We start from the raw sequence: 17,533 nt of genomic DNA, 5'->3' as shown, positions 1-17,533 counted from the left end.
AAACCGCAGCTTCGCATGGCACAAAGCCGCTAACAGTTGCTAGCTTGCAAGCTAGCTGCAGTTAGCGAGCTGACATGATCGGATGAGGGACGAACGTCATTTCTTAACAGTGTAGAAAATGAATAATCGTTAATTTACTTGTACCACTAACATCTAAATTTCCCGAACCAACTAACTACGTGCAACGTGCTGTAAGTTATCGGTAATATGTTAACGTTAACTACATTCAGCTAACGTTAGTTACTAACGACTTCGGGCCATAGTAACGGTAGTTAACCGCTACTGACATGATGATAAGCACGCGCCTAACCGTTACGGTACGGTAAGGGCTCATGTGGTGAAAACTGCACAGCCTACATGAACTAGTTGTGAAGCAATACACCGCATATTGCGTTAAATAAATACAATGATGATGTCATTTCTTAGCATCTCTCCCTGGTGGTCTAGTGGTTAGGATTCGGCGCTCTCACCGCCGCGGCCCGGGTTCGATTCCCGGTCAGGGAACTACTTTTTTGTTCAGAAATGTATTTAGTTTTTGAATGTCATTTATTTAATGTCTTCTTTTGTTGTATTTATTATTTTAAATAGATGTATTTCTGTTTCCTACCTGTTTCTTGTACTACCGTAACGTAAATTCCCCTTTTGGGATCAATAAAGTGTTATTTTGCACAGGTAATATGTAATGTAGTACTGTAGAGCATAATACAAATTCCGTATAGGCTACCAGTAGATGATACAGGCCTAAACTGAAATAAGAATAATATTGCATGATCTTTTAAATATTATATATATATTTACAGTAATACTCTGATGTATTGTGGCAGCTGTGGTGACAGTGATGATTAAATTTTGAAATCAATTATGATTACTGATGTGTATTGATGTCCGCTGTCTCTCTCGCTGGATCTTTATCCTCCCTCCTTCTCTGCAGAGATTGCCGTCTTGGCTGCTGCAGAAAGGTTTGTCAAGATATATCCAGTTAGACAGGAACGAACCGGACGTCAGGTGATCATTCTTTCAAAATGAAATTAACAAGTGGTATGTCACTTCTAAAGACAAAAATGTTCATGTGGAAATGCCCCTTTTTAAAACTGCAGTGAGTGATTATATTTTATATGACGTGAAATTACAACTACTGAAGTGTACGCAGCAGATACTCAAGTAATTAATCATTTGTATTGCAAACGCACCATAGTGAGCACTGATTATTGAGTACCTCATTTAATTTTTAAGTAGTAAAAATATGAATAAATCAAAATAAAAAATGATGACTTAAAGAATGGAACTACATATAGATTAACGGAAATGGGAAATGCTCATGGGAATCATATTATATTTAGCTTGTTTGGAAAAACCATTGATTTCAACATTCTGTAGATTGAGTCACATTGAACAATAAAAAACAACTATACAGAGGCCCAAAGTTGACATTCAGTATATGTTTTATTTACAACATGCACAACAACATCAGGATGTTTTTTAGGCACATTATCTCAAGGTCATGTCACGGTCATCTTGATGAAATAAATCTGTGGTGTTGTAAAATGATTAATATGCTTGAAGAATAAAAACAAAATTCTGGTACACAGTAAAAAGTACAATATTTCTCTCTGAAATGTAGTGATGTGATGTAGAAAGCAACAGAAACTACTTGTGCTTTACACAAGAACTTTAAAATTGTATTTTAGCACATTACTTGAGTAATTGTACTTTGTTTCTTTCCACCACTGAAAAGTAACTAAGCAGTAATTCATCAATGGAGCAACTCAAAGCATCAACTTTCAAGTCTCATTTTTAAAGCCTTGATGAAAACAGAACCAGAGAAATGGGACATATTTTTTGCTTAATGAATGACTCCAAACAATTAATCTATTATCAAAATAATTGGCGATTAATTTAATAGTTGGCAACTAATCAGTTAATCAACTAATTGTTGCAGCTCTAGTTCAGATCTGTATTGTCTCTCAAGGGAATTACTTTTGCAGCAAGGCAGCATAAAAACCAGGGCTGCAACTAACAATTATTGATTAATCTACTGATTATTTTCTTGATTAAATAGTTTTGTCCATAAAATGTCAGAAAATAGTGAAAAATATCCGATTAAGGTCCCTACAGCCCAAGGTTAAGTCTCCAAATGTCTTGTTTTGTCTAATTAACAGTCCAAAATCCAAAGATGTCCAGTTTACCATCATGTTCGACAAACACATTAAATATCACATTTGGGAAGTTTAGACCAGCTTATTTTTTGTCATTTTTGCTTTAAAAAAATGACCCAAAAATGTACTTAAAATAGTTGCCAATTAATCTTCTGTTGATCGACCACTTTCTTTCTTTACACCACTGAAAAGGAACTACACAGCAATTCATCAACAAAGACAGGACAACTTCATTCATATAGCACATTTCATACCCAGGACAATTCAATGTGCTTTACAGAAAATAAAATGTAAAGAATATTGTAGCTACAGTGACTTTGGGTTGTGTTTCTCCAAAAATTGACTCTAGCTCAACTTTCTGGCTGCAGGCCAGTGCGGCGCTGCTGCGGCCAAAACGCCCACAGCCGAAATGCACTACCCCCATTCAAATGAATGGGAGGACTGACGTTTTCGCCGCACTGCCGATTTGGTCTGAATACAGCCTTACCCTGGACCCCTTTTTGAGAACCACTGGTATAGGAGAACCTATAGTGGCCGTGCGAAAAACACGAAAGGCCCTCTCTAGAGCCTCTGTTTGGTTTGTCTGTTCTGGGCTACCGTAGAAGAAGTCATGACCCGCCTCACTCTACCTCTAGTACTCGTTGCCTTCTTTGGTTGGGTTGGTTAGGTTTAGGCATGAGGGGTGAGACTGGTTAGGGTTAGGGTAAGAATATTAGGGTGAGCCAATCAGAGGTAGAGTCGGGTGAGTCATGACTTCACCATCCTAGGAAAACTAATTTTTGCTGGAGGACACACTCCCTACTAAAATATTAAGGGCTCATTCTAAGTTAATGAAAACACAGTGATTCTTATTTTCAGGTGATTATACACTAATTAAACCTTTAAATTAAACAGACTGCACCTTTAAATTCTACAGAAGGCGCCTCTAAAAAAGAAGCAACACAAACCATCACCCTTCAAGTCTTATTCTGAAAGCGTCGCCGGAAACGCGTTTCTGTAGTTGCCGCTCACTTGCCGCTCGGTGCCGCAGCTCGCGCACTCGATCGCAGTAAATCTCGGCGCTCCGGATCGTACCCCTCTCTCTCTCTCCAAATGCCACCGGACACCGACAGCGGCCTCGGACCGGACGGACGGACAGCGGGACCGCGACGCACGGGACTCACCGGGAACATGGCGGCGGGGAGAACAGCTTGCTCGGTACCGACGCGTCGATAAATCAGAGGAACGACGCGGCTGGCGGGCTGGCAACGGAGGAGCATCACTTAAACACAGGTCAACGAACAGCAGCTAACACCTTAGATAAGCTAGGTTAACGGATAAGCTAATACAGATATTATCGATCTCAGTATTCCGATCATGTTCTTCTGTTTTTGTAATGATCCGGTGGTGACTTCATGGTCTCTGCTGATGGCCTTTCTGAAACAAATCTGTAGCAGCTATTTACTCATTACTGCATTAATTCCCCTAATAATCAGCATCTCTACTGTATATAATATATATGCAATACAGTTATTTTATGATATAAAGTATAAAATATGTTTTTCTTAAAATACTCCCATCATCTCTTTTTCTTATCTTCTACTGGTCGTCACTTCTTCCTTTTGCTTTCAGGGATTAAACTTATCACCACGACGGATTCCCGTCATTTTGAGTCCATAAAGGCCATTTATGAGATCAGAGGAGAAAATAAAGATGGTGTGTGTGTGTGTGTGTGTGTGTGTGTGTGTGTGTGTGTGTGTGTGTGTGTGTGTGTGTCGATAACTTCCCATTCATTCTCTATGTCGTGGATTTCGATGGTGTAAATAAAACAGTGAGAGCTGCATCCAGACAGATGTTGTTTCTTCGCAAAATTGTCCCACTCACGAGCCAACGGGATTGTTTACAGCGTGCGCGCGCGCGCGCGTGTGCGTGTCACCGGCAGCGCAGGGATATTGTAAACAGAGTCAGAGCATCGGTCAACTTTAGCTCATAGTTCCGAGTTACAGATCAAACATGATGGAATAAACAACAGTAAGATTCATGTTATTGTTGATGATGGACATAAATAACGGTCTGCGACAGACAGTAACAGCTGCAAGTCAATTAAACACCTTATTATTAAAGAAAATAACATGCAGATGGATGTTTAATTGTGTCCTGTAGGGTGAATGAACAGGCTTAATGTAATGTATATATCCACCTACTATACGTACATGAAGTAACGTCATTTTTTTTTTACCATTGAATATTTATCTGTGCACTCTTCACTTCTTTACACTATTTGAATCCTGTTTACAGTCCACAGAAACGGTTTCACCTGTTTAAAGTCATTTCTTGTGTTTATTTCTGAACATTGTTGTATATTTATTCTGTGTAAGAACACGAGAGCCACTGAACTGGAGTCAAATTGCTTGTATGTGTGAACATAATTGGCCAGTGAAGATGATTCTGATAACGTTACAGGTTATTAGTATTATTATTAGTAGTATATTAATGTTATTTCATTGTTAGATTTGTCCAACACATCTTATCTGATCTCATTAACGTCCTCTAGTGAAGCTGGAAGTTGTGAAAGTTGCTGTTTGATGTGTTTAATACTCCGTAATTTTAAATAAATTCATCATTTGTGTTATTTAATTGATCATTTAAGTAACTTGGTGTAGACTTGATCTTTTCTTTTAACTCCTAATGTAACATAGGTAATGGTAAATGGTAAAATGACGTTACTTTATATACAGTACATACTGCATAGTAGGTGTTTATGTACAGTATATAACTTACAGCCTGTTCAGATACACAGTAGTGAGTGAAATATTGCACATTTTGTATTTTAGACTAAAATAAATATATATCATTTGTAGGTACAGTGGGTATTATAATGTAAAACAGCTTTAACCCAGTCTCCCCACAGCAAACTTCAGTCTAACTGGTTTTATGTTATATAATCTGCGGTCCTGATCTACATGATGGAGTGACGTGTTTTGTCCAACCGTCCAAAACTCAAAGATATTCAGTTTACCATCATGTTTGACAAAGAAACACATGAAATCATCATATTTGACGAGCTTAAGCCAGTTTATTTTTGTCATTTTTGCTTAAAAAAATGACAAAAACGATAATTCGATCATCGCTGCAGGTCTAATAAAAAACACAATTAAACAATCGAGGACATTAAAAGTGCTCGTCAAACACAATAAACTCTCTTTTTTTTGTACCAGAAGACATACAGGACAGTCCAGATTTACGATGATGGATTTAACAGCTAAAACTGTCGTCTAAAGAATCCGCTCACCAGTGAATTCACGATCGATCTGTAAAATAAAACCTTCAGCTTCCCGTCAACATTTACACATTTCACCTGTTTAACGACACTTAACTCATTTCTTCCTCTTTTCCATCCTCAGTTCTTATCCTCTCACATCCTTTCTTTTTTTTGTCCTCCTTTACTCATAACACTGTTTCTACTCTTATAAAAGTTCATACTCGTTCTACCAACTCATGTTTTTTTTTTCTTTCCATTACAGCTGCAACAATCAGTCAATTAATCGATTAGTCGATAGGCAGAAAATTGATCACCAGTTATTTTTGAATAGCAAGTAACTGACAAGACATTTGAGGATGTTGGAACTTTGGAAATCAGTGATCAATATTTTTTCACCTTCACTGACATTTTATAGACCAAACGACTAATAATCAACATATACAGTATATATATATACATGCAGTCTGAGTCAGTCATATCAAGTGGATATCTGACACATTTACAGTCTTTTTAGCATCAGATTGAAGTATAGTAGAAAATCCTCCTTCCTGTCCAGACCGAGGTGGGCGGGACTTAGTTTTTTCTAACAGGCCACACCTGAACTGATAAGAAGTCCGGCTCAGTCTCTCCCTTTGTCTGCTGCGGCATGCCGACCATCGTCTTTAGTTGACTGTGCATCAGATGCAGTTTTTGAGTAAGTTAAGGAAATTTCTTTGTCTAATCTACCAAATGAGTGTTTTTAATTAAGATTTACAGTATTAGAGCACCTTTTGTGTACCGATTATCGCTTTGATTAAGATTTACCGGAGTGCCTTTGTTAGCTGAGTATTGTTTCATCTGCCTTTGTAGCCTTTAAATCATCTATGACGGTCAACTATTGAACAGCTCTCATCTCTGGTCCTTGTACCGGTGGTGCCAATGCAAAGGCTCTTTAAATAAGCTCAGCTACCACAAAGTTTTTACAAGTATAGTAACAAAAAGAGGAACTTTGGCACTAAAAAGACTGTAACGTTGAAAGATATCTACGTGATTTGACTCATTTGGACGCTGAAGCTTCATATTAGCTTCAGATAAACTTTTAAACACATTTTTGCACAGAAGGAGGACTGTGGATTTTGTCCTCCATCACTTATGAAGGGATCTTCTAATGGTCAGTATGAACAGGAGGAATGATTACAGCAAGAAAAACATGTTTCAATGTTGTTTTAAGACTGACTTGAAAAATTGTGACCCCGTCCTTTAATGTGAGGAGGTTTATATATAAATAAGGACTGTGTGGGAGTTATAACCCTTTTAACACAAAGTTTCACCATCGAAGTTTAAGGGGTCAAACATTATTGATCACTCAGCTACTGAACGTTTGTTGGGCATCTCAGTGTCGTTTCAACATTAGTTCAGCACAAAAAAAGCTGCCGGCGTCACTCACAGTTGAGAGTTGTCGCTCACCATGTAAATGAAGGACATTTACTGTTCTGTTCAGTTCTCTGAACATTTACTGTTCAGAGAAGCCTTGATTACCAGAAGATTGACCACAACATGCAAATATCTGATAAAGCTCCAGAACAGGTTCAAGGTCTCGCTGCAGCTCACAAGAACCTACAAAGAGGAAAAGAGGAAGTGAGTTCGTGGAACAAACTTCTGTTGACTGGTGAAACAAGAATCAACCTTTTATCAAAATGATGGAAAGAGGAAGTCACATCGGGTGTTTATCGATGATTCCACGCTGACGGAAGCAACAGGATGAACGTATAGATGTGTACGAGAGCGTTCTTTGAGCTCACGTTCAGACAAATACATCAACAAGTCATTCACCATTCAGCAGGACAACCACCATAAACACACGGCGACTGTTCGGGGTGAAGAGGTGGAATATCCTCGACTGGCCGAGTCAGTCAACCGATCTCGGTCCGGCTGAGCTGCTGAAGACCAGACTAAAGGCTGAGAGAGTCCACAACAACGAGCTGAAGGTGTCTACAGGGGGAGCATCAGCAGGGAAGATACGAAACATCTGCTGATGTCTGTAAGACTGCAAAACATTTTCCACAAAATATGAAATATGATGATTTTGTTTGACTTCATGTGTTTCTGTCCAATTACTTTTTAACCCCTAAACTTTGGGCACTGGGTGTTAAAAGGGCTTCATCTCCCACACAGTTCCTTCTTAATTTTACTTGATTGAAGGCACTTTAGATGTTTAGATTCTTCTCCTTAATGCAACACCATCAGGGAGGCGTCTGATCAGTCCCACATTTATTCTGCAGCACGAAAACGAGCCCGAACATCCAGCCAGAGTCATAAAGATCTATCTTCAGCAACAAGAAGAACGAGGAGTCCTGCAACAGATGGTCTCTGATCTCAACATCATGGATTAACATGAAGAGATAGAAGCAGCTGAGACGCTTTAAATCCACAGAAGAAGAAGAACTGTGGCAACTTCTCCAAGACGCAGGAAACAACCGACCTGCCGAGAACCTGAAACACTGAGGAGAACTGCTGCTGTTTTAAAGGCAAAGAGGACTAAAGAAACCAGAAAATATTCACATTTGAGAAGTTGGAATCAAAGAATCACTCAAAACGATTATCAAAATAGTTGGCAACTAATTGATTAATTGACTAATCGTTGCAGCTACGCATACGCCATTTTACGTTTGATACCTATCAGCCCTGTTTTTACTCTCTTTTGGGGACAAAAAGCAAGCAAATCCCTGTAACTTAAATCATAAAGTTAGTGTTAGTCTCATGCAGAAAGCTGACTGTGTGTATAAATATATCTCTCCACAGAGGCGATGAAGACGGGAAACCTGAAGGCAGCAGCCCGTTTCTAAGCAACAGCAACACACTGCAGCACCACACACCATGGGCTACAAGGTAATAACCCCTCTGTTCACACACGTGCAATGGCACAGGAAACAGCTAAAACAGGAAACACAAGTGTTCATTTAAAAACATGGTTTCCTCAAAATCGGCGCTTTGAGCTCTTTGCTGGTTTCATCTTCTCCATTTCTGCTTCTCGTTGGCTGATAACAGGTAACAAATATAGATAAAGCTGTCTGCCGCCTCCTGTCCTGGGTGGGGGGGGGGGGGTCATTTTACTGAGCTTACAGAGACCGTCCTACAAGGGAAAAGAGAAGCACTGTAAGAGCGCAGAGAGCAGCAGTGGGATATTTTAAATCTGAGATGCATCACGTCCTTTTCAAGGTCAGTTACTGAAAACTCTCAGCTCCTTGACACGTTTAGACTTCTTCCCTCAAGTTCTCATCTTTATTCACATTTTCCTTCATTTGCTTCTCATTCTGTGTAACGTTCCTGCTCTTAATTATTTACTTTTCCTGATTATTGAGCTAAAATGATTTATTACAAAGCTGTGACTCATTTTAATACTTTGGACTACAGACTAATACCATTGGTATTACTTATTGACAAACCAAGTTTCTGGCAGGAGTGAGTAAATTGCAGTGTTGTGGAGATTTTCAGACTTCTTTTTAAGTTTTGTTTTGTTGTTTTTGTACCCAAATATTAGAAAAAAGTGCTCAAAAATCATATCTTTGCTGTATTGCTCTATATTTTCCAATTTGTTAGTCTCTCTATGCTATTAGAGTCTTCATTTTGTCATGTAAACACAAATTACACACGTAGCTGTTTTTCTGTCTTGTGCACTTTGTCCATTGCAACCAGAGCCGCAGATACCAGGGAAACACCGGGTCAGCTGGGTCAACCTTTAACCTTTTAATCTGCTGGAATAATTTGTCAAAAGTACGTATTTTTGAAAACTTGATATAGTATTTGTGAGTCACATAAAAGCATGTTATTTGTTATCTTCCTAATTTTCACAGTGGTTGAACACAATCTTACTTTGCTTCCCTAAAATGCAAAAAATGTTTTTTAACATCTAGCCCGCCCCTCCCCACGCTCCCACTTCTTCCAGTAAACTTTCAAAATGGCCAGAAAAAAAAGAGAAATGAAAAAGATAAAATGATAGCAGAGATGTAAAGGCGAGGCAAGTTTATTTGTGTCGCACATTTCAACAACAAGGCAATTCACAGCCACTAATAGCTACCACCTAGCTTTAACTTTTAATGTCCAGTTATTAGCTTGTATAAAAGCCGAACACAACGCGTCCTCTGACAGAAACAGCTCAGTCTGGAGATGGAAGTAGCTGCGTCAGAGAGGAGGAGGAGGAGGAGGAGGGACCCAGCCGGCAGCAGGTGGATGATGCTAGCACAAGCGAAATAGCATCAGAGACTAGTTGACAGGGTGAACCTGGTACGTGTCACGGCCAAGAGAGCACCTTTCACAGAGATTGCAAAAGAAATACCAATTGATGCAGAAGGCAGAGCACTCACAAGTTACCCCTGATGGCCATGAGAAAACGGAGAGGGACTGGGTAATATATAGCCGCTCTAAAACTGCTTGCTGTTCTCTTTTTGAACTAGAGAAAAAGTCACTGAATTCCATAGATGGGATGAAAATCGTCAATATCAAATGGTGAAAGATTTACAAAAAAATTCCAGAGCAAGAAACAACAGTTCTTGGAAATGGAAGAACCTGCAGCATTTTGCCCTACAATGGTGTGGAATTGACAGCAAACAGCAAAAAGTAATAGAGTCAGAAATCGAGGTAAAAAACACGACTACGGACTGTTGGATGTTACTCTGTATTCAGCCTCCAGGAATCTGTCATTCGGGGGCAACACAAACAGACTCGATGAGCCAGATAATGGACATTTTCTATTTAATTAAACTATTGGCAGAATACGATAACATCCTGTATGATCACTTACAAAACATTAAGGAGAAACGGTGAAAGAGAGTCCGAGCCTGTTAGCTTTCACCTGACAGCCAGAATGAATGAATTGATCTTTGTGCTCGGCGTGTCTTAAAGACTATTTTGAGTGAAAGTCAAGAGGCAGCATACTATTATACTATAACGTGTGATGCAACCACGGATGTCTCAAACATGGAGCAAACAGTACTGTTGGTGAATTATGCTGTAAGACTTTAGGAATTTAGGGAAATTGCAGCAATGGTGGAAGAATCATTGCGTGAACGTGGAACTGATGCCGCAGAGGTCAGCGCTATGACAACGGAGCTAACATGGCAGGAAAAGTTGTGTGAAAGCCTGCATAATGAGTAAAAATCCCGTCGCCACATATATCCTGTGTGTGTGTGTCTCACACTTCACAGCTAGTTGGAGTTCATGCAGTCCAGGCCCACCCAGAAATAGACACATTCTTCGGCTTCATCAATCAACAATACAAGCCATTCAGTGCGAGCCCTCACCAATGGGAAGCTTTTGAGCTGTTTTCTGCACCGCTTGTCTGACACATATAGAGACAGTGCTCCCAGTGGCAAAGCATTCGCCTGACGTGATCCATGCATTAGACAATCTTGTCGCAACACGTAACCTCACCAGTGAAGCCAGATCCGAGGAACAGGGGTTAAAGACCTCCTCACGTTTTGGGTCGGGGTGTTACAGCGCGTAGAGGATAGAAACCTCGTCATCCAGTCCTCAGACATTTCCTTTGATGTGCAGGCTGCCGATGTATAAAGGCCCTGGAGGAAGAGATCATGGGACAGTTTTCTGATGGAGTTCCATGGGCATCGAACCCAAGTTGGAGATGAGACAGACGATAAGCGGCGAGTTCTGCATCCTATGGAAATTCAGAAATATGCCAAAGGATGATGTCAGGGCAGTGGGAAATATGTGATTGATCTCACAGATTAAATAAAATATACAGTGCAACTTTTTAAGATGACCTTGAACATCTGGGGCTACTAAATGTACAGTACCATGTACAGTATGGAGCTACCGAGCATTTATGGAGATCTGTGAGTCCTTCTGTGTATTTTCGTGTCTCTGCCTGCAACTGTGGCTGGAGGCGAGCGAGCCTTCAGTAAAACGAAGCTCATAAAAAAACTACTTACGCTCTACAGGTCTCAGGAGAGGTTAGAAGGTTTGGCATCGTTCTCCATAGAGCGTCAACTTGTCCAGAAACTGGATCAGTTCTGGCACTGATAGTGCCCAAATATAGTAGGAAAACACCTCGCCCAAAATCAGGTTTTAAAAAGTTGTTAAAACCACCGAAACGACCAATTTATTTTCATAATTTCTACCAAGCTATCTAGCTAGCGAGCCACCATTTTGGAGTGATGTCATTGCCGTGTAACAGGGTTGGTTGGTTCTATTGGACAGTAAACACAATAAATCACGTTATCTTTTTATTAATGTCTAGTTTCTATTCTGGTTGGTTGTCCAGAGCGATACACTCCATGAGTTTCTGAGTGATGCCTTTCGCCCCGAGCTGGTCGTGGTTATATATTTTTTGGCTTTATTAAACGACTGAAAGAAGAAGAAGAAGAAGAAGAAGAGGCTGCTGACAGGTTTTTTTCGCTGGTGCCTGTTTTTCTTTGTTCTTCTAGAAATCGTCGTAATGATCGGGGTGGCGGCTCTTCAGATGGGCAGTTCGGTTTGTAGTGTTGAAGGATTGCGATTCGGTTCCTCCTCGCATGACCGATGCTGTTTTGGACACTGCAGACATACGTGTTGCACCCTCTTTCACGCTCGACACAAGAGACGTAATGATGTAATTTTTGTCTGTGTCCCAATTTAAGGGCCGCATTCTTCAAAGGACGCGGTCTACAAAGGCGTGTCCGGTGTCCGTCGTAGATGGCAAAGGCAGGACCGAGCGTTGATAAATGAGACGGTCTGCTCTATGGAGGTTTTCCTGTTTGCGTCACCAGCTGTTCACGCCCTTACCCTTGCATCACGAAGCGCCGCTCCTGTCGCCTAGCAACCTTGACAGCTGCAGTTGATCGGGACACAGCTAGTGGAAATGGAGCCAGAAATTTTAATTTGATTATTGTAGCAGCCCATCCAGGTCCAGCAGCACCACCGGGGACTCAGCTGAACCTAAATATACAGAAACACATTCTCTAAGGCCTCATATTTATAAAACTGAATTCAAGACTTTTTAAGGACCTGCAAATGGTTGTAAAGATGGCTGTAAATGAGTCAAACAATGTATTTAACCAGTATTTTATTTTAATTCATTCATTCAGTATCTTTTATGTGTCGACTAATCTCTCGCGTAGAGAGAAGAGCCTGTCTGTTCTCCCTCTCCTCTCCTCTCTCTGCAACCTCATGTCTTCCTTCGTGAGCTGAAGAAGCTCATCCTCTCTCTCTCTCTCTCTCTCTCTCTCTCTCTCTCTCTGGTTTTAGAGGACGGGAAGACGCAGTACGATTTTTCTGCAGTTGGAACAGCAGCGTACTTGCTGACAGCTCACCTACCTGACTGTATAATGAGAAAATAATCTCAACTCAAAGCTCCACAAACACTTTTCCTCTCACAAAAAAATAACCTCATTGACAGAGAGATGCAGTAAATTATGTTATTCATCCAAACTGTTATGAAGACTGATCTGTTCATTTTAATACATTTACATTTATGTAAATGTGGTGATATCTGTACATATAGAGCCCCGGGGGCAGCGCTGTTGTTCTGTCCAGTAAAAACATGGAGCTTCACTTTACATTCAGACAAACTAATGTGGCAGCTGTTAGATTTCATCTGTGACACCAACATTCATCTTCCAAAAGGAATTATATCATATATCAAAATTAGGGATGTCACCATTTTCATTCTAAATTGAAAATCAATCGAAATGACTTTTCAAATTAGACCTTTGCAGACTTGCCATCCTGTACGCATTTTGACATCAAGGTACGCTGGTACGATTTGTCACTCTAAACTATGTGTGTGTGTGTGTGTGTGTGTGTGTGTGTGTGTGTGTGTTGGCACTGTAGTCTATAACTTTGCCTACTCCAGGAAAATTTCAAGGGAACAACCCCTCACTGAAAGTCCAATATGTAAGGAGGGAAGTGATGACTACAGTTTCAACAGTCATGTTCATATTCAGCCTGTATTGTTATTAGGTCATCATACCATGAAGTTATATCCTTCCTATAATGAGAACTGTTGTATTAACCAGCTCTAAAATATTGATTTCATCATAGCTACAAACTCGTCTGTTTAGGCTGGTTTGGGGTTTTACAGCTACATTGTCATCATCTTTTCAAATGAGCTGAAAATCATATTTTCAGAAATCAAATTGGCTTACAGTTTGATTATTGTGGAGGTGTGAACAGTAGAAACTATATAAATACAGCAGTAGTGGGAGGTTAGTGTGTAGCTGGAGTGAAATTGTGTTCCTTGGTAATCTGTGTTTAGGCAGGTGAAAGACAAATGGACAAACAGGCATAAATGACCAACTAACAGTAGTGGCATCTGCACATATTTTTGTAAATAATCAATAGTTATTTGTATCAAGAATTTTCATTTCACTGCATCCTTCACATTTTTGTCTGTTTGACTGCTGCATACATGCAAATAATGTATGCATGTTATGTCTATGTTTACAAATTATGTACAATAATTAAATAATAACTTGACTAGTGAAATAAATTAATGTTATATTTTAAATAAATAAGTTAAATTTGACCATATGATCATAAGTGTGGTAAATTTAAAAAAAATATGGCAGTTATATCACATTTGATACCATGTGGCCTGTCTTTTTAAAGAAAAATCGGGAAGCGTCCCTAACCCTAACCCCCAACCCCTAACCCTAACCCCAACCCCTAACCCTAACCCTAAACCCTAACCCCAATACCTAACCCCAACCCCAACCCCTAACCCTAACCCCAACCCCTAACCCCAACCCCAACCCCTAACCCTAACCCCAACCCCTAACCCTAACCCTAACCCCAACCGCTAACCCTAACCCTAAACCCTAACCCCAACACCTAACCCCTAACCCTAAACCCTAACCCCAACACCTAACCCCAACCCCTAACCCCAACCCCTAACCCTAACCCCAACCCCTAACCCCAACCCCTAACCCCAACCCTAAACCCTAACCCCAACACCTAACCCCTAACCCCTAACCCCTAACCCCCAACCCCTAACCCTAACCCCTAACCCCTAACCCCAACCCCTAACCCCTAACCCTAAACCCTAACCCTAAGTGCGTTAGTTCATGCAGGACATGGAAGTCATACGTCTGCTGATTGAATCAGTGTTTCCAATCAGTCACTACCAATCACAGCCTCAGATTCTCTTGACGAGGTGGTCCATTTAAATATGACTCCTTCCTACACTGATCCCTGCTACACCAGTGCTGCCACACTACGCTGTTGCTGGCAAAGCTTTGCCTCCACCTTTTTGATTACAGTTCTTATCATGGCTCAAGGTAGTTTTGCTCGGGCCCGCTCTTGTATCCCCGGGGAGTTTCTGCATTGCAATCCCTGGTTTAGCTTAGCATGCTGCTTGTCTAATCCAGGGAGCATCTCGGAGCGGCGCCAAGCTAAACTGTATTTCCGTTTGTTGCAATAAATGGTTTAATCTATGACGAGAGTGTTCCTGACTGAAATGACAGTTGTCATAAAACAATGATCTTTTGATCTTTACAATCAAGACTCGATAGTCTAACGACGGCCGAGCTGCTGAAAAAAAATGTTTAAATCGATAATGGAATCGTGACCTTAAAATCAAAAGTCAAATTGAATCGTGATTTCATTCACTTTCATTTTATATCCTCAGTTCTTTAATTAACAGATTTTTGTGTTTTTAATTGACTGTAAAGGTAGTACAGTCCTCTGTGGGTGGAACAGTTTAATGAGTTTAGTAAACAATTCTTTCACCAGACAGCATCGATGAGTTTCTTAGACTTTCCTGTCTTTTGCATTTCTTATTTGTGATGTAAGTCTGGCTTTAATCCCTTTTTGTTTACTGGCTCACTCTCATATGAAGCCATTAGGGGAAAATAAACAGTTGGCTTTCGTGCAACCAGAGGAAGGAAAACAGGACTTAATCAGGGAATAAAGACCAGATGTCTTCCTCTCTTTCGTGATATGACCAGTTTCTGAGCCAATTACCTTTTTTAACAGTTCCCAGCATATATCAGTTATGGTTGGTCAGGGGATGTAACATCAATTAATCATTGCAGCTCTAATTTTTAATAAGTAGTGAACACAAAAGTAAGTTATAATTCATATCTATACAACCAGTGTGTTTATTATTAAATTGCTCAGAAGCTCTTTCTTCATAGATCTAACCTCTTAATTTTGCTCTCAAAGTGCACCAGATTGAGGCATTTAAACTTTGTACTAAATGGACTAAATTTTCCTCCTGGGAAGCGTGTGCCCGGACTCCCCTAGAGGCTCTGAGGTCCACCCACCACAGTCTCACAAAATCCTGTGGGAAACACTGCCTCAGCATGTAAAATTAACTGTGTTGTTACTCAGAAGTCAACCTCTTGTGACCTCTGCGCTCCATGGTTCTGGTTTCTATGTGAAAGGACAGTGCGAAGAACTGAGGATATAAAATGAAAGTGAACGAAAGACTGTGTAGAAATGCTGCTCTTCTTTGACGCAGTTTTAGCATGCTGTCTCTGAGTCATAGATGCATACTATTGTAGAGGCTGCGTCAGGGTAGCAGCCGTCCTCTAGTTCTCTAAACAGCTTAGTGAACAAATGTGTGTCATAGGTTATCTTCATCATCATCTTTATTTTTTAAATGTAGGTACTCTCAGAGATCAAGTAGCTATGATCTCGATAAAATGTTAAATCATTCTGTATTTTCTATCACCTTTTTTTCTCTGTTGTTGTCTATTTAGGTGAGAAAGACGACTAAATACCTTTTTAATAAACCACTAAACTGCACACAAGCTCCCTGAGCTTTGCAGCAAGAGAGGAGCACATTGAACAATTCACACTTTAAACACTTTATACTTTCAGCATCCGCCAACACGTCCGCCAACACAAGCATTTCGTGTGCAGTCGCATCTCGTGTGTCTGCAGCAAAACACCCGTTTCCTGTAAGTTTAATCAACAACAATCCCGTACACGGTGTCATGCCTGTCTTGTATAGCTGCCAGTTCTTGCATTTAGTTCCCCTTTCGTTCCCATTTCCAATGATCATTTCCTTAGAATCGAGATCATTATGTATCAAACACCTCAGATAACCTTTTATATTTCTTCTTTAGTAGACAAGAGACTCATTTCATCTACACAAACAAGTTGTGAAAGATCTCGACAAGACATCTTACTTAAAATAGAACAATGTGGTTACAGCATATGAAAGGTTAATAGAAGAGTGCATCATGTTCTTTTACATGCACTTATACACTGGATTAATGATCATCAAAGTATTAATACAGTAACTCAGTACACAAATCTTTTTTTTCCTCCACATCTGTTTGCGTCATTCAGTTAGAAACATTGAATTACTAATGAATGGAAACATATATTTATCGTCTGTTCCTGTGAACTTTAAAGAAGAGTGACACAAAGCAGTGACGTCCAAATCACACAGACATGTAGTTATAATATCAGACATGTAGAGATACAGTATGTTTAAGATGTCTGAAGCAGATTGATGAGATCAGGCAACTATGTCTGACATATGATCAGTCTGTAAATCGCCTTTTTGAAGGCATCAGCAGAGAAAACTTCATAAAGAACATCTTCTGACTCAAGTTGTTTGCAGATTTAAAAGTAGATTTAATCTGTGTTGAGAGTGAGTGTTCATCTGCTGGCATACGGGAAAAAAATCTCCCATCAGATTGAGATTACAGTAGATCCTGCGTCTCTGCAGAAAATGGAGGCGATAAACTGTCAAGTTTACAGATTTCTGTCAATATCTAATTCTGTCAAATAATAATCAGATAAACAGCTTGTTGACTGAGTGAAGTAAAACTGGTTTTATAATATAATACACTGCAGAAAGTACCATGTAACAATAATAAAATCGTTTCTCATAAAAAAGAGATGGTAAATCTTCACTATGAGATAATTTTTCATAATGTTGACATACAGATACTAAGAATTATAGGTTTCCTCTGTATTTTAAAATTACTAATGAGAACTCATAATTAAAAAATATGGATCTCAAAAAGTTGAGTTATAGTTCACATAATTATGAGATACAGAAGTGTTTTTTTTCTTATGTTTTCACAATTTCCACCATTAAAACCATTAAAGAAATTGGATTTGATCAAACTTTTGATCCACTTGTACCAACTGTGCTGTAATTGCTTGTTTTATATGTACTTAAGGGAACATTTGTATTTGTTGAACC

The 17,533-nt window shown here is 39.7% G+C and overlaps 1 protein-coding gene and 1 non-coding gene across 6 annotated transcripts in view; both read left to right on the top strand.

The window, feature by feature from the left end:
- Positions 1 to 17,533, top strand: part of st6gal1 (ST6 beta-galactosamide alpha-2,6-sialyltranferase 1) — a 37,921-nt gene that overhangs the window by 179 nt on the left and 20,209 nt on the right. Inside the window, exons 2-5 of one of the 5 annotated variants that reach the window (XM_042430398.1) lie at positions 932 to 1,005; positions 8,179 to 8,265; positions 8,425 to 8,595; positions 9,073 to 9,150. In XM_042430398.1, the coding sequence (XP_042286332.1) occupies positions 8,575 to 8,595; positions 9,073 to 9,150 (99 nt within the window). In that variant the 5' untranslated portion in view covers positions 932 to 1,005; positions 8,179 to 8,265; positions 8,425 to 8,574. Of the gene's footprint in view, positions 1 to 931; positions 1,006 to 2,884; positions 3,429 to 5,886; positions 6,092 to 8,178; positions 8,266 to 8,424; positions 8,596 to 9,072; positions 9,151 to 17,533 lie in introns of those variants that run through there. The other 4 variants (XM_042430397.1, XM_042430400.1, XM_042430399.1 and 1 more) reach the window with 4 other exon arrangements.
- On the top strand, positions 433 to 504 carry trnae-cuc. Its single transcript has one exon. It is a non-coding gene; the product is annotated as a tRNA-Glu (tRNA).

The sequence above is a fragment of the Thunnus maccoyii genome, chromosome 13 (assembly GCF_910596095.1).
Source record: "Thunnus maccoyii chromosome 13, fThuMac1.1, whole genome shotgun sequence".
NCBI lineage: Eukaryota > Metazoa > Chordata > Actinopteri > Scombriformes > Scombridae > Thunnus > Thunnus maccoyii.
This window is presented reverse-complemented; position numbering and strand designations above follow the sequence as displayed.